Below are 27,585 nucleotides of genomic sequence, written 5' to 3'. Positions count from 1 at the left end.
GAAGCACAGCGCAGCACAAGGACTAGGAGAGATACAACACCCATTTTGCGAGAAGCGAGACCCTGACTGACTACCCAGAGATCCCCGCTTCGGTACGGCCCGGTACAACTGGCCCAGGTCCAAATCCCCAGAGATACTGGACCAGGAAAGCAAGTTTATACCAAAAGCTGAAAGGAACAATCCATGGCTTGAGTAACTGGCCCTTTTCAGGCCTCTGATATGCCTCCCCTTTGCTGCTATGCCATGATGACATTTTCACATGTAAACAACGTTGCGAGCAATGTTTCCCGGAAACTGTTCCAGCATTCAGTGTTTTCCAAACCACAAAACTCCATCAAGCACTTTCTTCAAAACATGTGGCTGGCTGCCAAAGTATCATATTGATTTTCCTAACTTCAGCTTAGTATCATGGTAGAGTTGGTCAAATTGAAATGACCAAATTTAATCACTCTGGTGCCATTTCAGGGTTTGAAAGGGGAGGAACAAACAACAGAGAACTTATCAAAACCTCTAGGAAGTGCTGCCACCCCACATCAAACAAGCAGAGTCCAAGCCAGGTGTGTAGCCCTGTCATAGCTGCTACCTTCTTACAGACCTCAGGGCCTTTGCCTCAGCTCTTCTCCCGGCCTGGGATGTTCTGCTCTCCTTGTCTGCCTATTAAAGCCCTCATAGTCCTACCTAATTAGTCTCCTTTCTAATGCCTTCCTTAATTTCCCCAACATGAGTCACATATACCCACTCAAGGCAGTTACTCCTTCTCCCTGCTCTCATTACACCCTATATAAATCCTTCCACAGAACTTGCTACCTTGTCTGCTAGAAGCACAGATGCTCAAATGTTGACTTCCACCTCTCCTGTTACTTTTTGACTTTGGACAAAGGTTCTCAACCTCTGAGATTCTCAGTCTCTGTACTTCACAGAGGAATAAAATATCACCTGCACTGAAAGTACTTAAGTGTCCAATGAAGAGTGGTTATTATGTTGAACGAACAGAGACACAAAGGTCAATGGCGTCAGAAGACACCAAATCTGATAGGGGAGCGAGGGAGGGCCACCAAGGAACTTCACCAAGACCTGTGCTTAGGTAACTCTGTTCTGACTACCATTACTCTGGCATTTTGGGGCACACAGTGAGAGGGAGATTAAAGTCGTGTTAATGCGGGCTGACCTCTTATGCTTCACAGCTCCTGCCAACAGCTTTGCCTGGGAGAACTTGTTCTTGGTTTCTATGGGTTTCACAGCTTTCTTCTCCACTTCCTTCTTGTTTTCTGAAGAAATTCCAACTTTGTTGAGATTACTGTGAGTTACAGGTTAAGGATCAAACTAAGCAAAAAGAAGAGCTATAGCAGGACAGTGATAAATCAGGACGTAGAAGGCACCTATAACTCATGAGCACTTCAGCTCTGCCATGGAATGTTTGGCCTACTTATTTTAAAAATGCCCTCCCCAGACTTTTCTTGCAGTCCAGTATTTAGGACTCCGTGTTTCCACTGTAGTGGGATGGATGCAATCCCTGGTTGGGGAACTAAGATTCCACATGCCAAGAAGCACTGCCAAAGGGAAAAAAAAAAAAAAATGCCCTCCTCTCTTTATTCTGCCGGTCAAATCCAGCTGATTTAAAGAGAAATGAAGATGACTAGGAGGAAGATGGCAAAGCAAGCCCAAAATAATACAGAGAAGCAAATTTTTTCCCTTTGATTCCCAAAGAAAATCCTGAGGATGACCAGAACACCTGCTATTACCAAAAACATGGCCAATATCATACTTGTTGGGGAAAACTAAGATCCTGAAGAATCCAACAGAAAAAAGCGTAGCTTCCCTGAATGCAGAAAAATTATTTGCTTTTCCTCCTAAGGATAAAACAAAATTTTGCACAGTGTCCTATGACTATCAGCAGCATTCAGCTTTAGATATTATGAAGGCTAACTCCTATTCTACGGATGTAAGACAACACCAGAATCATCTTACGGCTCATTTAATAAACAGGGTCCCTCCCCTGTCCCAAACCTACTTACTGAATAAGGACTTCCAGAGGCCCAGGAACCTGTATTAAACACTCTGAAGGTGATTTTAATGAGAAACCCCTGTGCATAGACAACACGATACAAGGACTGAAAAGCTGTTTAAAAGCATAAGACCACCAGTTCTTTTGTTATATACTGTTTTCAAGCTTGATGTCACTCTATGGTTCCCAAGGTTTGTCAGTTTCTTTTGTTCTCTTCACAACCCCCTCCTCTCCTTCCCTTTCATGCTCTCTCACAACGAATTAGTCAACAGGTAAGTACTGGAACATGGTGCACTTCCTTATTTAAGATGCAGTGGTGCCTTGCTGGAACAACAGCGACATCTAGTGCTCAAGATATCTAAGACATATTATCAGCCCAAAGGAGTGGAGGTGGGACTATACAGTCTAAGCTATTCCTGTATCTTTGAACAGTGGAAAAACTGGTACCAGAAATTAGGAAATATTAATTTCTAATTCTAGTGTCTAGTTTTCACACACTCAATTCTTGTGGGAACCAGGTATCTTAAACATTTGTAATATTCAACAGGGATTATTCTTTATACTCAGCATTATTCTGAGTTTCATCTATTTAATGTTTTTAAGGTAATCACGGAAACTGATATGTTAATATTAAATGTTCATTTTTTTTTAGAATAAAAATGAAATAGAAATTTCATCTTTCTAGTACAGAATACCAAAAGCCATGACCAAGCTGTGATTTTTACCTACAACTCCACCATAAAGGATAGAAACTTTCAAGTACAACAGAAAAAATTTAACAAAATCACACATTTATAATACCAAGACAAAGACGAAAAACAACATTTAACTTTTTATTCTCCTTAAGTGAAGGAAAGCTCTCAAATTCTTTTTTGGTGGGCAGGGAGGGAGGTGGTAATATTTTTGATCCACATCCAAAGCCCAAGTCCTTTACCCCCCTTAAGACCCTCTCCCCCTAAAATGTTTTAAATATACAAATACATTTCAAAAGTCTCAAGGAATAGACTACACGAAGCAGTTTTTAAAAGGTCTTATCGTATTTGAAAATACATATTAATAAATATTGTTCTAACCTAAAGAAAACAGAAGTTCTGTTTATACTGGTACAAACTGCAGCTTACTTGTATTCACAAGTATCACATTATAAGATATATCTTATACCAACCAAGCAAAACCAAGAACCATCTCCTGATCTAGAGTTTTAATAAACAGATATCTAAACCTCAATTCCTACCTCAACATGTCTTTGGCTACATGCATGCTTGGGATTAGCACATTATACAGCAGTGGGTTGGAAGACTTGCTTTGTTTCAGTTTTTCTAGACAGAACTTTCCAATTCTCCAATAAAAGCCAATAACCCTGGAGCCTCTTCAATGTTGTACTGCAATGTTATCAGGACAGAAAAGTTTCTTTTGCCTCACGGCTGCCCTATTCATCCTTCCCTTTGAACTGAAAACCCAAGGGCCTCTCATACTCATATCACACCAACAATACTCTCCAGAATGTTGCCTTGGGAGACACGGTCTTATTTGCTTGCCTGCCAAATTAAGCACATAAAACAAGACGTAATTCAAGTGAAACTGTATTTTTTCCTTAGAGGAAAAAGCTGGATGCTTGAAACAATGCAGTACATATACCTGCCCATCTCTGCAAACATCAATGCATAATGCCATCCCGGGGTCATGACGCAATAGAGTCGGGGAGGGAGGATTCAGAAGAATCACCTTCAACCCTGCAGTTGGGATGGAGGTGTGATTTTTCTATCAACTTCTATCTTAGTCTTATACCAGAATTCCACTTGGAAAACAGACTGGAAGCCACGTCTTTCCCTACCTGTTCAGAGCACGTTTTGTGGCAGCATGTTTCTACCTTATCTCAATCACCGTCAGTCACCTTGTCGTTAACCAAATTCCTGGGAATCTGTTCACATTTTCTCCTACATAACTCTTTAATGGGACCTACTGCACACACACTGCAAAAAAAAATACCAACTAGTGCATACACACAGTCATAGCACCGATCTTAGAGGTAAAAAAGCCTGTTAAATCACACTAGTGAGGTTACTCAACATATAAGCTTGAAATACTCAAATAAGCTTTCTCACAGGAGGAAGATGCCAAGGTGGCCTTTTTAACCTCTTCTATAAACATCTATTTCTGCTTCATTGCCTATGCCAAAGCCTTTGACTGTGTGGATCACAATAAAACTGTGGAAAATTCTGAAAGAGGTGGGAATACCAGATCACCTGACCTGCCTCTTGAGGAACCTGTATGCAGGTCAGGAAGCAACAGTCAGAACTGTACATGGAACAACAGACTGGTTCCAAATAGGAAAAGGAGTACGGCAAGGTTGTATATTGTCACCCTGATTATTTAACTTATATGCAGAGTACATCATGAGGAACGCTGGGCTGGAAGAAGCACAAGCTGGAATCAAGATTGCTGGGAGAAATATCAATAACCTCAGATATGCAGATGACACCACCCTTATGGCAGAAAGTGAAGAGGAACTCAAAAGCCTCTTGAGGAAAGTGAAAGAGGAGAGTAAAAAGGTTGGCTTGAAGCTCAACATTCAGAAAACAAAGATCATGGCATCTGGTCCCATCACTTCATGGGAAATAGATGGGGAAACAGTGTCAGACTTTATTTTCTGGGCTCCAAAATCACTGCGGATGCTGACTGCAGCCATGAAATTAAAAGACGCTTACTCCTCGGAAGGAAAGTTATGACCAACCTAGATAGCATATTAAAAAGCAGAGACATTACTTTGCCAACAAAGGTCTGTCTAGTCAAGGCTATGGTTTTTCCAGTGGTCATGTATGGATGTGAGAGTTGGACTGTGAAGAAAGCTGATCGCCGAAGAATTGATGCTTTTGAACTGTGGTGCTGGAGAAGACTCTTGAGAGTCCCTTGGACTGCAAGGAGATCCAACCAGTCCATTCTAAAGGAGATCAATCCTGGGTGTTCATTGGAAGGACTGATGCTAAAACTGAAACTGCAATACTTTGGCCACCCCATGAGACGAGTTGACTCACTGGAAAAGACTGATGCTGGGAAGGATTGGGGGCAGGAGAAGAAGGGGACGACAGAGAATGAGATGGCTGGATGGCATCACCGACTCAATGGACATGAGTTTGAGTGAACTCCGGGAGTTGGTGATGGACAGGGAGGCCTGGCGTGCTGCGATTCATGGGGTCGCAAAGAGTAGGTCACGACTGAGCGACTGAACTGAACTGATGAGTCATTTATTAATTTCTTCACACACATACTGAGAACCTACTATATACCAAGCACTGGAGAAATCAGTGGTGATCAAGTCTTTGTTCTTATAGTGCTTACTTTATATTCCAGCAGTAAAGAGGCAAACAAACCTGTAAGTATATAAATTAAGATTTTTCTGGTGGTGACACACTATTTAAAAAAATGACATTATAGTCAGTGATGGGGGTGGCTGCAACTTTAGATGGCATGCTTAGGGAAGATCTCTATGAGGAAGGGAGCTGAGACCCAAGTGTCATGAAATGCAAGCCCTGTAAAATCTGAGGGCAGAGCACTCCAGGCTGAGGAAATAGCAAATACAAATGCCTTGAAATGGAATCACAGAGCTCAGTATGAGAAGAACATAAAGAAGGGCAGTAAGCTGGAGTGTAGTAAACAGGAAGAAGAGTAGTTAAGGGAGGTGAGTTGGCCGAAACCATGCAGAACCTTGTAGGACCTGGTTAAGAATGCAGATTTTAAGTCTACATGCAACAGGAAGCCACTAGTGTTTGAAACAGGAAAGTTATATGATCCCACGTATGTTTTCAAAAGTTCCCCAGACTATCGTCGAGAGAAAGGACTGGGAGGGAGGAGAATAGAAGCAGAGACAATTAGACGGTCAGGCAGTCCAGAGAAGGTCTACGACGACTGCAGTGGCAATAGAGATAGCAAGAGCTGGAAGATCTGGAGTACACTTTGGAGGTAGTTTGGCAAACACCAGAAAAAGAAGAGATTTGGAGGGAGGTAGTAGAGTGAAGGCAGGAGTAGTGAGGCATGGAACTGAGAATTTTGATTCAGCCAAGTTACATTGCAAGTGGATGCCAGAAAGATAACAGTGAGCCAAAGCAAAGTCCTCTTGGCTGCTTTCCCTACCCCTCTATGAAGCCAGACCAGAGAAGGTCTGAGGACACAGAAGGGTTGCTAAAAATTTCCTTTAAAAAACCTAGAAGCCAGTTTCTCCCCTGGATGAGGTTTATTGCATTACCCATCTGTTTCAGAGTCTAATCTCACAAGGCAAGAATACTATGGTACTGACCATTAGGATTTGCTGCTGCTGCTAAGTCACTTCAGTCGCGTCCAACTCTGTGTGACCCCATAGACAGAAGCCCACCAGGCTCCCCCGTCCCTGGGATTCTCCAGGCAAGAACACTGGAGTGGGTTGCCATTTTCTTCTCCAACGTGTGAAAGTGAAAAGTGAAAGTAAAGTCGCTCAGTCGTGTCCGACCCTTAGTGACCCCACGGACTGCAGCCTACCAGGCTCCTCCATCCATGGGATTTTATAGGCAAGAGTACTGGAGTGGCTTGCCATTGCCTTCTCCGGAACATTAGGATTTTGGCCTTTAGTTAATCCTGAAGGATCTGGACTTTTGATTGCAATAGACTCTTGCACGCAACATAACTACATATCGCTGCCAGTTATTCAGTGTCACAGGAACATCACAGTTGAAAGGGAACTTAAAGACGACCAGGCAGAAGACCCTCATTCTATAATGAAAAAACTGAAATGCACAGATGTTGATGAGAAGCTGACACCTTATAGATTCCTAGCAAAGTACAAAGGATATTCTGTATTCCTTCAGTTCTTTCAGCTCTTCTTCTCTTCGCTGTTTTTCTATTAGTTCTTGCTGCCGAGAAACTTCATCAAGGAAGTTGGTCTCATCTTCATCTAAGCCTCTTACCATGTTTTCTGAGGAAATAATTAAACAAGGAACACTTAAAGCAGGCTAAAGGGAAAATATAGTCAAGATTTTTCCTTGTCCTATTTTTTAATAAACAGCATATTGTTCAGGGGATTAGAAGAAAGAATTTGTAAACACCAAAGCTTTTGGATAGATAACATGGTATAAAATCAAAGCATCTCTCCCATTACTAGATGTTAGCATAAAATTAAAATGGGTATACTGAGTTTTGAGCAAAATGTTCAATGTGGTCTAGATGGTAGAAAGCTGACTCTTTTCCACCAAATGAGCACCTAGAGACTAGATAATCAAGACAATTTCATGGTTGGTTAGAAAAAGTGTTGCACAAGGCAAAAGTGCACCAAAAAGGCCCTGCAGAGTCCCTCAGATGCTGTTTTTTCTGAAGCTTACTGAATTTGAACTGTTCTTCATACTCCTGCTGCTTCCTGTCTTTCTGTTCCTGTAGCCTTTCATACAGAGACCGAGGGTCATAAACCTCCTCTGGGCATTCTGAAAGAAAAGGGAGGGGGAAAAATACATACTTTACAATCCGTTCATATTATTTTGGAATCACAAAGGATTTAAAGATAAAGTCAAGTCTCTGCATGATCTGAGGGCAAAGATAACACAAAAATAGTACAAAGTTCACAGCTTCCCTCTAGACCTCAGACAGGAGCCAGAAGTTCTCAAAGTCAACTGTGAGTGTGAACAGAGCCCATGAACTGAGACAGCTAACTGGATGAGTGATCCATCCAAAACAAACCCTGCATGGTAGCAGCACTCTCAGCTATTCAAATCCTGGATCCACTTGAATAGATAGAAGACCAGTGGAATCTTCTGGAATAGAGTGTGGTAGAGTGGAAAGGGCATGGAGGCGCAGATCCTGGTCTGCTCCCAGCTACAGGGACCTTACATAGGTCCCTTCACCCCCTCAGCCTCAGTTCTTCTACTCGAAAGTGATGTTAATAGCCTGCAGGGTAGTGAGGATTAAAGATCTGTGAGCCTATATACCTTCTGGATCTTCAGGTTTTCGAACTTTTTCCCATTCTTCTTGTCTCCTTTTGCGCCGTTCATCTAGCTCTGCCTCAGATACAAACCTCTTTTTGATAACAAGGTTACCGTCATCCCCTCCATCCATAATGGAACAGTCTAAAAAACAAATATTTCAAGTGAGAACTGTAATTAAAATTCTAAAGAGAAACAAGAAGATTGGACTCTGTCTCCCCCAAGCAACAGACTACCGCAAAACTTCCTTCAGCATTGAACTGAGAAATCCTCAAGTAGTTTAACTCATAAGTCACTGACAAAAGCAAAGGATTACATTTTCTTAATGTATTATGTAGTTTTATCAACTTCTATGTTTATCTATAAAGTCAGAAAGAGGACCTGGAATAATTCTAAGGTGGTGAATGGTGGAGCTGAGAATCAGCTGAGAGCAAAAATTCATACTCTTACCCACTTAATCATACCCCTCCCCAGAAACCAGGGATCTTCCTTAAGAAGAAGGACATGTCAATTTCAGCTTTCTTCTTATATCAAATTCCAGTGCTGAGAATGTTCATGGAACATCTTCTTCTAGTGAAGACGAAAATGGAAATGGAGGAAATAAATCCAAACATGCAGAAGAAAAGAATAGTCTTTGCCTAAAACCTACTGTTGAAGTTTAGTTCATTGTAACAACACAGAAAATTTTTATTTTTTTTTTTGTATTTTTCAGTAATTTTTATTTATTTTTTATTTTTTTAATTTTTTTTTACAGTTAAAAGTATTTTTATTAAAAAAGCACAAATGCAAAGAAATGAACAGAGGAAAATTTATGCGTCGAACCTGGACTGGTCCACTTATGATAATATACATGCTACAATTCCATTCTCCCCAATCATTCCACCTTCACCCTCTCCCAGAGTCCCAAAGACTGTTCTAAATGCCTATGTCTCTTTTGCAGTCTCTTATACAGGGTTCAGGTTACCATTTTTCTAAATTCCATATATATGCGTTAATATACAGTATTGATGTTCTTCTTTCTGGCTTACTTCACTCTGTATAATTGGCTCCAATTTCATCCACCTCATTAAAACTGATTCAAATGCATTCTTTTTGATGGCTAAGAAATACTCCATTGTGTATATGTACCAAAGCTTTCTTATCCATTCATCTGCAGATGGACATCTAGGTTGCTTCCATGTCCTGGCTATTATAAACAGTGCTGCAGTGAACATTGGAGTACATGTGTCTCTTTCAATTCTGGTTTCCTCGGTGTGTATGCCCAGGAGTGCGATCGCTGGATCATATGGCAGTTCTATTTCCAGTTTTCTGAGGAATCTCCACACTGTTCTCCATAGTGGCTGTACTAGTTTGCATTCCCACCAACAGTGTAAGAGGTAATTTTTTAAATTTACTAGAAAGAAAACCAAATCAATGGACACAAGTTGTTGCTCCTACCTAAAGCCCACAACCCTGGACATTTCTGACTTAGCATTACTCGATGTCTCCAGCCAAAGGCCTATTACAGAGAGAGAATTGTTCCCTCTCTGTGACCATGCCAAAAATTCCTCAAGTTTTGCAGAACGGCCTCTTATGGAACAAGGGCCAACATTTTCCTAAATGTTTCTGGCAGAGAAAACATCAAAGATGTAGAACTCTAATGGATGGGCCAGACAATTTAGACCCTCACTGTCCTCTTTCTCAGCTGTAGCTCTCCTTTCTCAGCCTATATTGGCTGTCTGGTTTCTTCCTCTCACCCTTATTTACTGGGAAATAATTCAGAAAGTGATGGGTCCTCATAGCCCACCTCAAACAACTCACCAACTGGCAACAGAACCCACCATTCATACCCAGGAGATTTTCATCCAACCCATACTTTAAAACTGCACTCCCTTCAGGCAGCTGACTCTGAGCAGATCTGACTAGCACAACAGCTATTCCTTAACCTGAACTGCAATCTCTCTTCCTATAAATTCCACACATAGGTTAAATCCACTGGGACTACACAAAAAAAGCCAAATCCCTTTTTCAACACGACAATGCTTCAGCTGTTTGAAAACAACTCCCATTTTCCTCCTAATTTGTCACTTTTCTGGGTCAAGCATTCCTAGTTTCTTTAATCTTATAAAAACATGAAAAAACTGTCTCAAAACAGTGAACTTAAACTGTTATGATTTAAACCTGGGAAAGCAATATTAGGATATGGTAATACAACTGGCATGCCATTGAATCCATCTCTTTAGTCTTGTTACACTTGAAAAAATAAAAAATATATAAATACTGAAAGAACTCTTCTTACAGTTCAAAATAAAAATCTTGAATCTTACATGCTTCCAATCTAAGTAAGAATTCAGACTCAAGATTTATCCTTATAATGCAAAACTAAGGAAGTAAAGCCATCTATTTAATTTTCATAGCCTGTTGAGTTTTTGGATAAAGAAGAATTCATTTGACTTAAAAAAAAATAATTCATTTGACTTAAAAAAAAAAAATCCCTGAAACTCAAGGGTCAGAGCCTTTAAGATACATGTAAACAAAGGTTTGAATTTGAAATAGAAACTCTTACAGAATAAGAATTTTCCCAACATTTATCAATTACTTTTGGAAAAAGACAAATTTATGGGATTCTAAGACCTTCTTACTCTCCTTTTCATCTTTTTCTCAAGTGTTAGAGCTGAACTTTTACCCAAAGAGTTTGGCCTGTGCTATTTCCCCATCTTTCACATGTAGGACTAAATCAAGAATCACGGTTGGTTAATGAAAAAGAAAACAAGGCAGAAGCAAGTTTTAAAAAGGAAATTTAAAGACAATGGGTTTATAATTTGACAGAAAAAAATTCTTTCAACGGGTTGGTTTCCTGAAAAGTCACACTGTCAAAACTAATGAGCACTTGTAAAAATCTGTTCTTTAAATCTAACATAATCCCCACATTCCCTCATTTCCCAAATAAAACTAAATGGCCATGCCTAATTATAAAACATTTCTGTGAATTTAAAAGGACCAACACTAAACACAGACTGCTCCATCCATCTCTTTCTTCAATTTGCACATCTCCTATAGGTCCTCATTTCCTGGCACTTCAACTACTATTCCCTTCTTGCCTGCAAAGCAACCAGTGGCCCTCTGGTTAATGAATTTTCTATATTAGGAGAGGTCAAAGGACAGAAAATTTTTATGAACAACTGGTCATACTCCTCGGTATGCTAGATAATATTCAAAATATTCCTTCTCCAGAAATATTCAAAACTTCCCTATCAATAAATACTGCCAAGAAGCCAGCTTAACCAGACACTATCCATGACAACCTAATCTAATTCAACCAACATATAACAGATACCTTCTGTTGCAGTCTCCTTACAGGAGGGAAAACAGGTAATGATGATTATAGATTCTGAGATCAAGAGACTCTGGTTCTGCCACTTGTAAGTTGTAGGATTTTGGGCAAGTCAGTTAACTCATCTAAGCCTTAGTTTCCTAATCCACAGATTGCACTCATCAGTATAGATTAAGAGAGTACTGCACAACATAAAGCTTTTGTGAAATAAACTAGATAATTCATGTAAAGCACTTAGCACAGTGTTTGGGACCTGCTTAAAAATGCTTTAAAAGGTCTGTCATTATTGCAAAGAGCTATGCTGAGCTCTGGTTATGGGAGTGAGAGAAATATACTACCCTGTGCTCAAGGAGTGTAGGAGAAATAAAGTGACATAAACAATCATGACAAGTGAAGTGGGAAAGGGACCAGACGAAATTGAGGGAAATCAGGAAAAGCTTCCATGTATACGTATTTGGTAATTCTATAATTCCCCTTTACCATAGTTATTGTTTTATTATTAATTCAATTTAAATAAACTCAACATCAAGCTGAATGCTGTGTCCAGCATCGTGCAAATTCTATGGGGATGCATAAAGAAAATAAACTTTAAAGAGCTAGTACTCTTGTACTAGTTCCTAAGAGGTAAACAGGGTATGTAATGAATTACCAAAGTAAACGGTACAGCTAAGAGGCAGTAATGAAGGGCACAAATAGGGATCAATCCAGTTTCCCAAGCTGAAAACCTGGGCATATACTTAAGACTTCTTTTTCCTTATTCCCTTACATCCCACTAGTAACCAAGTTCTGTTGTTTCTACTTCACAATGATCTCTCTTTAATTCATCCTTTCCTTTCTAATCCATTCTTTTCAGGGCCTCATCTTGCATAAACTACTCTAAGAGCATTCTATTAGACTCTCTGTTTCTCCTCTGGCCCCCATTCCAGCTATTTCTAACTCTACTATAGCATTTGTTCATTATGTTTTATCACTTAGGACTATTCCAACAGCTCTCTGTATCCACAGTGCTTATTAGCACAGTGTCTGGCATATATTAAACATACAAGAAATACTTACTGGATAAACCAACCAAGGAGAGAATTTGAATAATTTAAGCAGAGAGGAATGCTCTCGCATACATATTCTTAGTACTGTCCAATATAAATTATAGAAAATAACAGTCATCCAACAAGTATTCACAAACGTGTCTTTGTCCCATAGGGAATTCTATTCAAACATCATACAACTTGTGCAATAGGAAACACAGGACCAAAGATTACATCACCAGTATAACTGACATCTTCTTCAATAATAACTCTTGCTGCTTTCCTTTAATTTCAGCTAACTAAAAAAAACGCTCTCTCATACTAAAAATTTCTTACACAAAGCATTTTTCTCCAAAGAGTCCAACATTCATTAGCTGTTTATTTTGCAACAGAAAGGTGATTTCTACCCTCAACTTATTTACCTTCTTCCAGAAGCAGAGAAATCAGAAATTAAAATGTTTATTTCTAATTTCTACAGCTTACCTAAATTTTCACAAGTCTTATTTTCCTCTTTTGTTAGAATAATTAAAAACAAAACACAAATAAACAAAAGCCCAGGAGTCTGGGGATCTAATGATAAAAATTCATTTAGGGATGAAGAAGATTTACATTGAGAATGCTTATTTTATCCTTATTGTGTTTAATTTTAGAAAGAATAACTGTGCCAACGTTTCTTTACTCTCATAGCGTTTTTTGTGATAATTCAAGTTAAATTATCAAATTAAACATTATTTTTAAAAGGATTATATAAGTTCTTCAAATAGAGAATTCATGGAAATCCAAAACCATACCAAAATCATTTTGTCCCAACTTAAAAGTTTCAAACTGATGCAAATTTTCAAATTTGCTTCACAGCCAAAGAAACAATGTTCTTATATTTCAAGCTGAAATAAATGTTAAACACTGCACTACTGTGTTTGTACTGGAAATTGTAGTAATTAATTTCCAGATTGGTGAGACAGAATGGATTAATGCACAGCATGCTATGTAAGTTTCAAAAAACAAAACTTACATTGCTGCTCCCAAGATAATTGCCATTGCTGACATGAAAATTATTCCATTTAGCTCATGCCATGATGCAAGTAAATGAGATCTGGTTTCCTCTGGAATTGAATTTTGTGATGGCAGACTACTTATGTGTTTACATCACTGGCCACCATACCCTCCTAATTTCTAACATTAGATACACTGTACTTGTAAAAATACACCAGGGCAGATCAGATCTCTGTGTTCTCCCAAAGGGAGAAAAGACAATAGGGAAATCCACATTTTTTCTATTAGTAAATATACTTAAGTATTGCTCTTCCAACATTACCATGATGTTCAAGTCATGTGAGATTTTAAAATGTAGGACAGAAACTAAGAGCAATTTGGCAAACTAAAAATCATTCTAGAAAAGACTGCTTTCTGGCCAGAAGGCACTTCTATCAAGCTACAGTAACTTAAGTCAAGCCAACTTTCCCTATAAAACTTCAGAGCATGACAACTACTAACAGAGAACAGTCTGTTAGCACTTATTACTAGACAAAGCAATTCTCAGTCACTCTTTTAACACTGAGGCTTATTTAAACTATTCCACTAGCAAAGAGGACTAAGAGAGTCCAAAAATGAGGGCACAGCATTAGTAAATGCAATTCATATGTAGAATGTTTACTATAAACAGCAATTTGAAGAAACCTCCTCTTTTTGCAAGACATCTAGAAAACACATGCCATGTATTTTTCCACAGCATAAGAACAGTTTCATCATATGCACGTTCACCTTGAATTTATCTACTGATAGATCCACTGGAAGAAAAAAAGATAACAATATGGTTCCTTTAGCTGATCCTCAACTCCCCAACTCATCCGTGCCTCTCAGAGTGTAAGTACTTCCCTCACTATATGTAATTCTAATACGAGCTATATTTTTTACACACAGTGATTCTTAAATGCGAACCAACTACTTTATCTAAAACGCAAAGGAAAAAAATAGCATCTGTTTCAAAACTGGAGAAAAATATGGCCATGTTGGAATTTTGCTACACTGGTATACCTATACCCAACATGGTACCTCCCTGATAGATAGCTTTGGCTACACATTATTTTACCATCTGGGTTGACTTTCAGTTCAGTCCAGTAGCTCAGTCATGTCCTACTCTTTGAAACCCCGTGGACTGCAGCACACCAGGATTCCCTGTCCATCACCAACTCCCAGAGTTTACTCAAACCCATGCGCATTGAATCGGTGATGCCATTCAACCATCTCATCTTCCGTCGTCCACTTCTCCTCCCACCCTCAACCTTTCCCAGCATCACAGTCTTTTCAAATGAGTCAGTTCTTCCCATCAAGTGGCCAAAATATTGGAGTTTCAGCTTCAGCATCAATCCTTCCAATGAATATTCAACACTGATTTCCTTTAGGCTGGACTGGTTGGAACTCCTTGCAGTCCAAGGGACTCTCAATAGTCTTCTGAAACACCACAGTTCAAAAGCATCCATTCTTCAGCACTCAGCTTTCTTTATAGTCCAACTCTCACATCCATACATGACTACCGGAAAAACCATAGCTTTGACTAGATGGGACTTTTGTTAGCAAAATAATTAATACACTGTCTAGGTTGGTCATAGCTTTTCTTCCAATGAGCAAGTGTCTTTTAATTTCACGGCTGCAGTTAGCCTCTGCCAGTGATTTTGGAGCCCCCAAAAATAGTCTCTTATTGTTTCCATTGTTTCCCCATCTATTAGACACGAAGTGATGGGACCAATACCATGATCTTAGTTTTCAGAACGTTGAGTCTTAAGCCAACTTTTTCACTCTCCTCTTTCACTTTCATCAAGAGGCTCTTTAGTTCTCTGCTTCCTGCTATAAGGTTGGTGTCATCTGCATATCTTGAGGTTATTGATATTTTTCCCAGTAATCTTGATCCCAGCTTGTGCTTCATCCAGCCTGGCATTTCGCATGATGTTCTCCGCATGTAAGTTATTATAAGCAGGGTGACAATATACAGCCTTGACATACTTCTTTCCCGATTTGGAACAAATCTGTTGTTTCATGTCCAGTTCTAACTATTGTTTCTTGACCTGCATACAGATTTCTCAGGAGGCAGGTAAGGCAGTCTGGTATTCCCATCTCTTTATTTTCCAGTTTGTTGTGAGGATAGCTTTGACTACACATTATTTCACCATCTGGGTGGACTTTGGAACCTAACCCACCCTCACCTTCCAAGCTTTATAGATCTTCTCTCCAAAACCAAATTAAAAAAAAAAAGGACTTTACACCAAACATACAAGGCCCACTCATTCAATTGTATTTTTGAAGAAAATCTTTACAGGGAACATATGTGCAAGGCAGGACTTCCCAGCTGCCTCAGTAGTAAAGAATCCACTTGCCAATGCAAGACCTGCAGGAGATGTGGGTTTGATCCCTGGATAGAGAAGATTACCCAGAGTAGGAAAAGGCAACCCACTCCAGCATTCTTGCCTGGAAAATTCCATGGACAGAGAAGCCTGGTCGGCTATAGTCCATGGGGTCGCAAAGACTCGGACACAATCAAGCAGCAATAGCATTATGTGCAAGTCACAGTGCTAGGTACTAAACTGACACTACATTTTAGCAAATAAGAAATTTGAATTCAAAAGAAGAGATAAGGAATGTACAGGAGCAATTTAAGGAAATGGAGAATGAGGGCAAATGCTCTAAGAGAAAAGAAATTAAGCACTAAGGAGTTCAGAAAAGGAAGACTAGAAAAAAGCACTGGGGAAGCTTAATTTTGATAGCAGCTACGACACTGCTCCAATACTTTGGCCACCTGATGTGAAGAGCCGAATCACTGGAAGAGACCCTGATGCTGGGAAAGATTGAAGGCAGGAGGAGAAAGGGACAACAGAGGATGAGATGGTTGGATGGCATCACCAACTCAACGGACATGAGTTTGAGTAGGCTCTGGGAGATAGTGAAGGACAGGGAAGCCTGGCGTGCTGCAGTCCAAGGGGTCACATAGAGTTGGATACGACTGGGCAACTGAACAACAAGAACACTGCACTGTGAAAGGTGGTGGAAGTTTTAGATAGGTGAAGAAAAATAACCTTTAACTCAAGGTTTCCTGAAAGACAAATTTCACTCTTAAAATCAAAGGGGGCTTCCATTTCCAGAAATAGTGGGCTAGGTAATTGAGACCAATCCCTCACTTCTGCGACAAATAAAACTGGAAGAAGTTTTTTAAAATAATTCTTAAACAAACAGAAAAGCTAACAAGATAGTAAAGAATTCGGCAAAAACCCAAGACAAGGTGAAAACCAGAAACTGAGCCCAATATTCAAACTGGTTTTCATCCCGAGGATTTCTCTGATCTTGAAAGCTACTGTTTTGGTGCCCTTGGGAAGCAAAAGTCAAAAGCAAAGAGCCCACGTAGGGTGTGTGGGGTCTGATAACCACCTCTTTCTCCATCTTAATCTGGTACCCCAAAGAACTACAGCATCAAGTAAAGGTGAACTGGTAAGAAAAAAAGCAGGAATAATGGGCAACAGAAACAGACCAAAGGACATTCAGACAGTGGAATTAACACATATAGATTACAAAACAACCATGCTTACCATGTTTGAAGAAAATAAAAACCAGGCCTCAAAATTGACAGCAGAGCATAAGAAACCGTTAAAGTGGCATGGCACATTTGAAAAGAAAAAACAGAACTTCAGTGACTAAAACATGCAATAAATTAATTTAAAATCACAACTGATGAGTTTAGTAACAGATTAGAAATAACTTATGAGAGAATTAATAAAAAACAAATTCTGCAGAATGTGGTATAGAAAAGTAAAAAGAGGAAAAGGCATAAAGAAGACAGGGGGAAAGGTCTACATTAAACCAGTAAAGAAGGAAGATACACAACAGGGCAGAAACAGTACGTGAATATAAATGACTGAGAATTTTACAGAACTTATGAAAGACACTAATCCAAAAATTTAGAAGTGTAATAGACATCAAACACACTGAACAGAAACAAATCCACAGTTGCATACATCATAAGGAAAATTCAGAAAACCAAAGACGAAATAAACTGTAAAACACATGTTATAGAAAAAGCGAAACAGGTGTTATTTGAAAATGAAGACAAAACACGTTCAAAAGGAGATCAATAGTGAGCACACTGAAATTGCTTAATTTACCTGCCATGAAGATATAATTAGGCTGATTGAGTCTACAGCTGAACCATGCGCTTAATCACTTCATTTACCAGATACATGGTTTTCAATTTCTGAAGCAGCAGCTCATTTCTAATCAAAATAGCAAGATTCTTAAATGGGAACGACTGCTAACCAGGTAAAAGGCATTGATATAATTGTTACAACCACGAAGAAATTCCCCAAGAGGGAAAGGCATCAAGACCCATCTGAGAAAAATAACTGGGCAGCCTCAGCTTTCAGACACTTATAAACTGTTCACCTCAAGCTCTATTTGCAAGACTGTAAAAGCGGCCTTTATCGCTACTCAATTCCTTGTATCAAAAAGGAGTCTACACACCAATTCCTTTCAAGGCGTTCAGAAGCAGTGCTTTCCAAACCATTTTTTATGGGGTCCTTGTTAACACAGCAATAAGCTGAATTATCAACGAATCTTACCCAACAGCTGGCACACAAGAGGTCACCAGGAATTCTGACCGCCAAACCTGCACTTGACTTCCTGGGTCCCACTCAAGACCTGAGTCGGACTAGCTAGGGTGGGGGGGCGGGGTCCGAGAATCTGCATTTTAAAAGGGCCACAGAAGCTCTTGTTTTCTGCTAGTTTCAAAACCAGTGCTAAGAAGGAATAGGTCTCCACCTTTACCGCGATGCGCGCTGGATTTCACCTGGGCCAGAAGCTCTCAACACCCTTCAACCCTCGGTTAAGTTTTCTGCAAGACGAACACGCCAGTTTGATTTCCTTTAGAAGAAAGTGCACTGAGCACACAGACTGGTACATGGAACATAGTTAATGTTTCCATCCTAAACTAATTCTGTGACTTTCAGAAACTCGCAACCAGGCAGGCACCCCCACATCTCCGGAGTAGCCTGGAGCCGTTCCAAGACCTCTGAGATAGAGCCCACTCCTCGCTTGAAGCCTGCCACCTGGCAGAAAATGTAGAGGGGAGCCGACAAGAGACCCAAAGCCCCAGGACCGCTTGAAAGGGTCGGCATCCTCCTCCACAGGACCCGGAGGCGTTCCCGCGGGCTCCCTCGGCTTCCCACAGGCCCCTGTCTCTGGTGACTCAGAACTCTGGGCGAGAGCGCAGACTAAGGGCAGGCCTGGCCCTAAACTTCACCTCAGACGCAGCCCCCCACCTCCTCAGCGAGGACGGTGGCGCCCTGGTCTCGCTGCCTGGCCAGGGCCCAGGCCTCACTCACCTACCAGCGTGCGGGAGGCGAGACTCCCTCACCTCGGCGGCGCCCACCCCAAACTCCCACCGCAAACGCCGCTCGCTCTTAAGAAAAAATAAAGAGAAGGAAAATAAAAACAGAAAGAATGAAAGCAAGAAAACAGTCTTTGCTTTGGTATTTCTTTCTACCCTTCAGGGCTTCCTTTTCCTCACCGCCACAACAAAGCTCCGCCCCTCTTCCGGCGATGTAACCCAATCCGTACCTCCCTTCATCCCGTGGAGCCAGATGGAAATCCGGTGCCTTGAAAGCTAGCGGGAGAGACTTGATTGGGCCATTCACACTTCAGCAAGGGGATTGGCCAGTTCCCTCCAGGAGGGCGGGCCGAGTCGTGTTGTCACGTGATGTGTTTCCTGAAAGCTGATTGGATGTGAGGAAGAGGGCTGGCCACCGAGGAAGGGGCGTTTCCTAGGGGACTAGGGGCGGGCCGGGGCGGTACGAAGCGGGGGTGGGCCCAGCACGTAATGGCAGCGCCGTGGCCTCGCGTCCATCTTTACCGCTCTCTTGGACCTGTCACAAAGGAGTCGCGCCGCAGCCGCCGCCGCCCCCTCCCTCGAGTGCGCCCGAGAGCTGGAGAAAGTCAGTGCCGCAGCCCAGCCGGGAAGCCCCTAGGAACGCGAAGCGGGGGGAGTCCCAGGGTTGGGGACGTCCGTGAGGGAGGGGAACAGCCGCCTGAATCTGCGGCGGGGAGACAGGACTGGGCTGGGGGAGATTCTGAGGAGGGGGCTGGGAGCGGGTGGCGTTGGGCAGAGCCCAGAAAACAGCCCGGAGGTTCTCCAGCGAGGCCCGTGCTGAAGGCGCCGGGAGAGGACCAGAGGGTGTTTCCGCTTTAGGGGTTTCTTGACCGGGGAGGTTGTTGGGGGTCGCCCTTGTGCGGAGGCCGCGGCCAAAAGGGCCCAGGTGAGAGGCAGGTAGCTCCTGGAAGGCTCCTGATATACAGTGGTCCTCCTCAGGGGTGGCCAGGATAGAAGGGTGGATGGGAGGATGCTTGGGGAGGGTTTCCTTTTGTGGAGTTTGAGGTTTAGGTGGCAGGAGTGGCAGAAGACCATCCCTGGGGAGGCTTAAACGTGCCTTAGGGTCAAGAAACGCCTCAGAGAGAGGGAGAAGCTAGGAATTGGGAGCCAGAGCTAGCGGGTTCCCCTACCTCGGAGGCCTGAGGTGAAAAATGAGTAAGAGCCTGGGGAGAGGGGATTTGCTGCGCGGTTCCGGGAGGAAGATCCCCCTCCCCCCGCCCCAAGCCATACGAAAGCCCGGGTGGGAAATGGAAGCGGGAATGGCAAGCTTTTTCCTTTGAAACATAGGAATCAGCCTTTTCTGGACTTAGTGCAGGTGGAGTGGGGGAAAGTCCGTCCCACCTACACTCCGTGCGTGGCTCTTCGATCAGGCTTTTGTTCTACCTGCTACCTTAGTTCCCCTGTGTTTGGGGTCCGAGATCGGGGCAGAAATGATCCACTGAGACTCTTCAGTTCTATCCTGTATAGCTGTCTGAATGAGGTTGCTCCCCCCTGGAGTGTTGTACTTTGAACTTCTAAAGGTTAGAAGAGTATTCAGTTGACTGAAGGGAGTTCCCTGGTTGTCCAGGCCCCTTACCTGCCATCTCCTCCTCCTTAACCTCCTTGGGTTTCTTCTGTAAAATAACAGTGTGTGAAAGTGTTTTTCAGGCTACAAGCTGTGTAAGTATTGTGATGCTGCCATCAAAGGGGTTGCTGTTGAGGAGTGAAAGTGAAGGCTGTTTCTAAACTGTGAAACAGTATGTAGATGTAAGGGATTAGCATTAATACAGTTGTTGGTCACCTATGGCGTGCGGGAACCATATTGTACTGAAAGCTTCAAGGTTTCCAGCTTTTTAGGTCATATAGCCTAAACCCATGATTTCAGCTCCTGCTTAGATGGGGGGTGCCGGAGGATGGTTTTTTCCCAGAGTTTAATTTACTTTCAACCTCTGATGATACTGCAAGTGATAGCACTATGATGTACTCTTTCCCTTCAGGAATTTTTTTTTTTTCTGACAGCTGAAATTTTCCTCCAGGTAATTTAATCTCATTATTGTAAACCACTCCCCCTTTTCCATATATATGTGTTTGTGGCCTTTTTATGTACAGGTAATGAGTATCATGTTTTCTACCTCAGTTTTGATTTTATAAATGAGACCTCCGTTTTTTTCTCCATGAATATTATGCCTTCCTGTAGTCACCCCAAACCATACATTATGAGGCACATTCAGTTCAGTCACTCAGTCGTGTCCGACTCTTTGCAACCCCATGAATCGCAGCACGCCAGGCCTCCCTGTCCATCACCAACTCTCGGAGTTCACCCTAACTCATGGTCATCGAGTCAGTGAGGCACATTAACAATGGCTTTAAAAGTTTATTCTCACAGCGGTTGTTTCTACTTTTCACCCATGTATAGTTTGCACTTCCTGGGATGACATCTTGCTTTGTAAATTCCTCTATGAGGTTATAAGTACTGTGTCCATGTATGACATTTTCCTAATTTTTGGTTAGTTGCAGTTGTTGGAGAAGGAAATGGCAACCCACTCCAGTGTTCTTGCCTGGAGAATCCCAGGGACGGCGGAGCCTGGTCCGCTGCCGTCTATGGGGTCGCACAGAGTCGGACACGACTGAAGCGACTTAGCAGCAGCAGCAGCAGTTGTTAGAGCTGGTTTAACAAATATTGAGTAATTTGTGATTTTTGAAGTTTCTTTTTTTTTTCTAAACAAAAAGCTGACTTGAATTTCCTGTTTTTCTAATCTTACGTTCCATGAGTCTTTTTTGAAAAAAATCCCTGTGATGATTCTGTGAGCTTTCTGGTTCCCAAGATACACATTGTCCAGACCTGCTGCTTTAATCTGTGTCCTGCTTTTGCCATTTTCATAAACCCTTCATTATTTCTGCACTTCATGATTATTTTTCCCTTATTGATCATAGGAAGTGTTCCAGCATACTCTATGTGGACTTTTTCTGCTTTGTCAGCAAAATAACTTTTCACTTAGTAAATTGGCCAAGAAACAAGGGGAAATAAAAACTTAGCATTTTGTGTGAAAAGTGAAAGTCGCTCGGTTGTGTTTGACTCTTTGCGACCCCATGGACTGTAGTCTGTCAGCTTCCTCTGTCCATGAAATTCTCCGGGCCAGAATTCTGGAGTGAGCAGCCGCCATTCCCTCCTCCAGGGTATCTTCCTGACCCAGGGATCGAACCTGGGTCTCCCACATTGCAGGCAGATACTTTACCTATGTTACTTAAAATTGGAAATTTTCTGTTTTGTGGTGGAATTCTTGTAAAGTAGGATGTGACAGTCATAGAAAGGGTTGCAAAAGTAAGTGAAAAGTCATTTGACACCACAGATGGGAACCACACTGGAACCAGTAATCTATTTCAAAAGAGTTATGGGGTGGGGTAGTAAATTATTTAGCTTCTCTTGAAATATTTGGGCATTTTCAAAGCATTTCCCATTGAATTTGGATAGTTTTTCCTGGTATTCAAATTGTAAAATTGAAAAACAGAATAGTTATGAAATAGTGAATGCCATAACTTGGGCCACAACCTGAGGAGGAGACTTTCACAACTTTTTAGGAATGCAAATGAGTGACTATGTTCCCTTTGGTTTATCTGTTCAATAAGTAAACTTTTGAAATAGTTTTCTTGCCAACCTTTATGATTAGAAAAAAGTACAGATTTGTTCTATTTTCTCAATGTCCATTCTAAGAGGGAATGCTTGCTGGTTCAGCATGTAAAATCATTTTTTACTATAGATAACTATGATATATACAAGGCTAACTGCGGTAGTACCTAACAAGTAGTGGTGAACTCTTGGAGCATATTCCACTTTCTCCCTCTCTAAGCTTTGGAAAACTAAGAATGCATTTGAGACAGCAGAGGATTGATACACTCTTAAGTTTGTTAAGGAATGAACCCTGCATGTAACTTTCCTATTGCTTGAAATTACAGTTTTCAAGCATAATTTCATGGGTCTTACATACATCAAGTAGAAAGTTTTGAAATACCTTATTCTGCAGGTTTATCATTACCTCAGTTTAATGTTTCAGTGTTAGTTTTTGTTTTTTTTTCTTTACCCCTTCTACCTCCTAAGGAATTAAGTTTCCTTTTCTGTGCTCCTTTAATGCAATGATTCTCAAAGTATGTCTCCTATCCTGCCCTGCCTTGTTGAAAATGTGGCTCTTTTTTTTTCAGTTCTTATTGCTTCATAGTTGTTCATACTTACCTGCACCTAAAGGCTACTTATTAATAATCTACCAGGTCACTAAACCAAAACTAGCATAACATTAGAGTTTACTGTTGTCTCTGATACCTTGTTTTCCCAGAAAGTACTTTTGTGAGACACTTGGCAGCAATATAAAGCTTCTTACCTTGTCATGTGCAGAATGGGGATTCTTACAATATTCAGGAAAGGTGCTTATTTGGGATTTATCATCAGTATTGTCTCAAATTGATCTTGGTTTTTCATTGTGCTTCCTCTTTTATTTATTTTTCGTTAGCATTACCATTATCTTCATCTTTATCAATTAAGTTTTTTATGGACTTTCAGTTAACCTTTCAACTGCAAGGTCAGGGATATATGTACCAACAATATTTTGGCTTATCATTTAAGACATGAATGTGTTGCAGTGCAGATCTAAATCCTTCATTCCCCTATTGCCAAGGCTAATATATATAGTCACCTAAAAACTTGCTTGTACAGATATTTAACTAAGTTCCTTTTCCACTGGAAAAATGGTGGGGCAAGAGGCTTCCTTCTGGTGAACCTGATACTGTATGCGTGGGCTTCTATGGCAGGTGCTGTATTATGGATCGGGCACTCTGTTGTCTGTGGCTGCCCTTCATCCCTTTAAGAAAACTGTGAGGGACCTTTTTTCATCTTTGCTCTGTGCCTGGCATTATTAGCATTGGATTCATATTTATTGAGTGATGTGTTCTCAGCTTTTCAAAGAATACTTTTTACAGATTTTAGAATGAATTCACTTAAAATATTTGCTGAATATCTGTTAGATGGGCTACAGTCCATGTGGTCACAGAGAGTCGGACACCCCTGAACAACTGACACTTTTGCCCTTAGGTTGCAGTAGATATACAGTCAAGTGTTCAACTAAGTGTTTCAGACACCATTTTAAGTAGATTTCATTGAGAAAGGTGTTGCTATTCATGCTGTTTACTTTTTGTTTTTCTTAGCAGCAAAGAGTTTTCCATAACAGAAGAATCTTTTCAGATTTGTGAATCATGTGTTTGAATGACACATCTATATTATTTCCTGTTATTTGGTCTTCTGGAGGTGAAAATCCCCCATAGTATGGAGTATTACATTTGTTTTTCTCCTCTGGATGGCAGCTGTCATTAGCACTTACCTCAGTTCTTCCTTAGCGTTTCCTTTTTGGGTCCAAGGCAAATTTTTCAGCCTTTGAAACCAGGCAGGATTGTTAATTTCTCCTTTTTTTCCCCCCTCTCTCCTTTTTACTGTCATTTGCTTTTGGTAATTCCTTACTCTGTCCTATCCTAAGTATTCCTTCAACAGTTCAACCAAAAAAATTGTCTACATTTCCCTCAAAAATGTACTTTCTTAAACCAACCTCAGTGCACAAGAGAAGTATTAGAATCATTCAGTGCTTTTCCCAGACAACTTGAAAGTTACAATCCAGCAGATAAGAGTACCTTATGTGACTTAAACTTCAAGTGCCCAGTGCCACTGCAGTCAAATAGTTTTCAACACCTGAGTGGCATGTAAAAATATCAGAGCTGCCCTTCCCTATGGGGGAAAAGTGAAGCTCCAACCAAATATTTCACAATCTTTCCCTTCCCTTTCCTCTGAGATATCTTAGACTCTAGAGACAAAGCATGCTCTTGTTAAAATGTCCTCAGGTGGTTTCTGTTTCAACTGGCAAGTGTACTGTTGATATACAATACATCTTTCTTACCTACTTATTTTGCTACCAAATAATCTCATTGACCTCCAAGTTTTACACATTGACCTCCCATTTAAACACAAGAAAATTATGGTCTTCGGAGTGTCTGGCAGGATATTTTAAAAGCAAATGTATGGGGTAAGCTTTCCTATCTTGATAGGGTTATACAGGTATATGCAGTAGACAGAGTTCAGCACCTACATGCTTAAGAACTGTACATTTTCTATAAATGTAACCTCAAAATATATTGAAGCCAGTTAGTGATATACATGCTGATTTTAGTAGAATCCAGGTGGTGGGTATGTAGGTATACACTGTAAAATCCTACTTTGCTGTATGTTTGAAATTTTTCATAATGAAATATTGGAGGAGCACAGTAAACATGACACTAGAAGCTATCACTTGTAAATGCATTCACTGTCTTAGGGGAAAATTCCAAAACATTTTTTAAGAAGAGAAAACCATTTAAGATTTCCAGTTTATTATATATTGTTATTGTTCATGCTGTACAATTTAGCCTCTGGGGTGGATTGGAAAAAAGTGAGGCATTCACTATTTTGGAACAATAAGGTAAAAATGACAGCAATAGTAATTTTATGCCCAAAGTTTGGTTTTTCTTCATTTAACCAGCCTCTCCGTTCTTGGCAGCATAGTCCTGAGGTTTTATTTTTCAGAGAAAAGAAAATGTTCTTAAAGTCACTAAGCTGTATTATGATTGAATGCAAGCAAATATTTGAATAGATGAATCATTGATTCCTGGACCATTTGTTAGAGAGGCTTAGACCAGTTGGCAGATATCTCTATGGTGAGCTGTTTATGATGGTAGAGATCTGTATTTTGAGTACCAGCCCTCACTGCTTTAATACTAACCTTACTGCGAGCCCAAGTTTGATTTTTCCCCCTCTCAGAGCAGCTTTAAAATATATAAAATGGAGAATAAATCATAAATGATACTGAAATGGAGAGAATAACCTTTATTTTCTTTTTTTCAAAGGGGAGGATAAAAATAAATAATACTGCACTTTAGAGAAGTAGATTTTCAAAGGAAATGTTTGATTGTAATTAGGTCCTTTCAGCAAAATGGTTAGGAACACTGATGATTTTAAAAGTAATGATCACTGATGATTTAGATGGTAAGAGAAGTATTTCTACTAAGTAATGGCATCCAGTGCCATTTCATCTATCAGAAAATAATTTCATCCATCATGAAATCAGTTGATGGTTGCCACAGTTGCAGATCTGATAGTTGTATATATTTAAATTATGTGACTAGATTTTTTTGATTTTTTGTTTCAAAAATAACTTGACCATCTAATGCTAAGTAGTCTTAAAAGTTAAGGTGAAGTATATAGATATTACAAATGTGTTGCCTTTACATAATCTCTAGTCTTACTCATTTTCCATCCCATGCTGTCTGTCAGCCTTTCAATAACATTACCCATAAGCAACATACCATCTTGGTTCAGTATGATGCTTCATAGGGGGCTGTGGTAGGAAATACAGGGGACTGCTTCATCCATTGTGTTGATATGTACTGTACATCATCTGTACTAGATGTAACTGTATTCTGGTGGGTTTTTTACTGACCTCTCCAAAAGAGTGTATTCAAAGATAGCCTCAGTTACTTTCTCTGGAAAAGGAGATTCACTTTTTAGACCCCAGAAGAATCACACTTTAGTGTTCCAGTTGTCCTTTCATTCAGTCAAGAGGTCCTGTGTACAGTCCCAGTTTCTGTGTTAGGTTCTATAACAGTGATTTCCAGACATGGCCACCATCGGAATCATCTGAGGAGCCTTTAAGAGAACACTTGCTTGGGCCACATCCTAGAAGTTCAGATGCTGCCTATTTGGAGTAGAACCAGGACTTGCTATTTAAAGAGGCACCTAAGTGATTTTAATGCCCATCACCTTTGGGGTTGATTGTTAAGCTACATTCTTTTCCAAGGTTTTTTCCCCCAAATATATAGATAAGTAAACATCATTTCAGTGTAGTGTAGATGAGTTCTATAAAAGATAAGTTTGTTAGTTATCTTAGTGCTCATAATTAAGACAGGTCTTATTCCTAGCCCCCAACTCCCAGATTATTTGGCTACTTCTGATTAGCTGTGTACTCATTTGATAATAACATCTTGCATGTGGGGATCCATTTCAGTGTTGGGCACCGTGCCATGTTTTACAGGTACTATTCCATGTAGTCCTCACAAACTACTGTGAGATGTAAGAACTGTTACTGTCTTCCATGTTTTGAAGTGTGTCAGTAGTCAGCGTAATTAGAATGCATAGCTGTAAATATCGCAGGGCTGGGACCTGCGCCCAGACTGACTGCAAAGCCTGTGCCCTATACTGTAGGTGGCCTTTGGTGTCCTGTATGAGATGTAGACTGAATGTTACTATCTTAAAACAATGCTCTGTAGAAAGTGAACCACATAATGCTTTTTGGAATGAGATAAAGCTGTATAAAGTGTAATTGTGTAGCTTCACCACTCAGTCTTTTGCCTAAAGTATTCACAGTTTAATCTCTGAGAAGTGTCATGAGTGATGCTTTTCCAGATGAAAAGTATTCCATGTTTTAGTCCTGAATAAATGAAAGATCATACAATATGTTCACTTATTTGTCTTGCTTTTGGCTTTAACCTTCAAGAGCACTCTGTATGCTCATTTAAAGACTACAGCTAAAAAATTTGAAGATAACAGCTCTTATTTTTTTTCCTTGTTTGTTTCATAGTCTTTCCTTTGAAATGCCTCATGGCTTCTCCCACCTAATTAACTTCTTTGCACCTGGTCTTTATAGCTAGTCCTTAAAAAAAAGAAAGTCTTTGGTATTAAAATATTGAAAATATAATTTTTTTTGTTTTTTACATTTCCTTCTCTTAACAAATTTTGTAGCTGACGTCATTTTCTAGGGCATTTAAAGAAAATGACTCTTTTGGAAGAAATTGACCTGAACTATACTTCAGTTCAATTTGGGAATAGGAAAAAAAAATCACCACATATA

General features: G+C 40.4%; 2 protein-coding genes across 8 annotated transcripts in view; one reads left to right on the top strand and one right to left on the bottom strand.

The window, feature by feature from the left end:
- Nucleotides 1–18,881, bottom strand: part of PSME3IP1 (proteasome activator subunit 3 interacting protein 1) — a 37,170-nt gene extending 18,289 nt beyond the window's left edge. The window contains exons 1-6 of one of the 7 annotated variants that reach the window (XM_055412700.2): nt 18,648–18,826; nt 17,433–17,540; nt 7,954–8,091; nt 7,354–7,452; nt 6,829–6,950; nt 1,169–1,299 (exon numbers count right to left, since the gene is read on the bottom strand). In XM_055412700.2, coding sequence (XP_055268675.1) covers nt 1,169–1,299; nt 6,829–6,950; nt 7,354–7,452; nt 7,954–8,091; nt 17,433–17,439 — 497 coding nt within the window. In that variant the 5' untranslated portion in view covers nt 17,440–17,540; nt 18,648–18,826. The other 6 variants (XM_088830041.1, XM_055412703.2, XM_055412704.2 and 3 more) reach the window with 6 other exon arrangements.
- Nucleotides 18,882–19,115: 234 nt separating this feature from the next.
- The window catches only part of RSPRY1 (ring finger and SPRY domain containing 1), a 37,806-nt gene continuing 29,336 nt past the window's right edge, over nt 19,116–27,585 (top strand). The window contains exon 1 of the mRNA XM_055412694.2: nt 19,116–19,256. The gene's annotated coding sequence lies outside the window, so the exon portion shown is untranslated. The remainder of the gene's footprint in view (nt 19,257–27,585) is intronic.

This window comes from Moschus berezovskii, chromosome 22 (assembly GCF_049115385.1).
Source record: "Moschus berezovskii isolate FMDL1 chromosome 22, NW_MosBer_1.0, whole genome shotgun sequence".
Lineage (NCBI taxonomy): Eukaryota > Metazoa > Chordata > Mammalia > Artiodactyla > Moschidae > Moschus > Moschus berezovskii.
The sequence above is the reverse complement of the archived record's forward strand: the minus strand, read 5'-3'. Positions and strand labels throughout refer to the sequence as shown.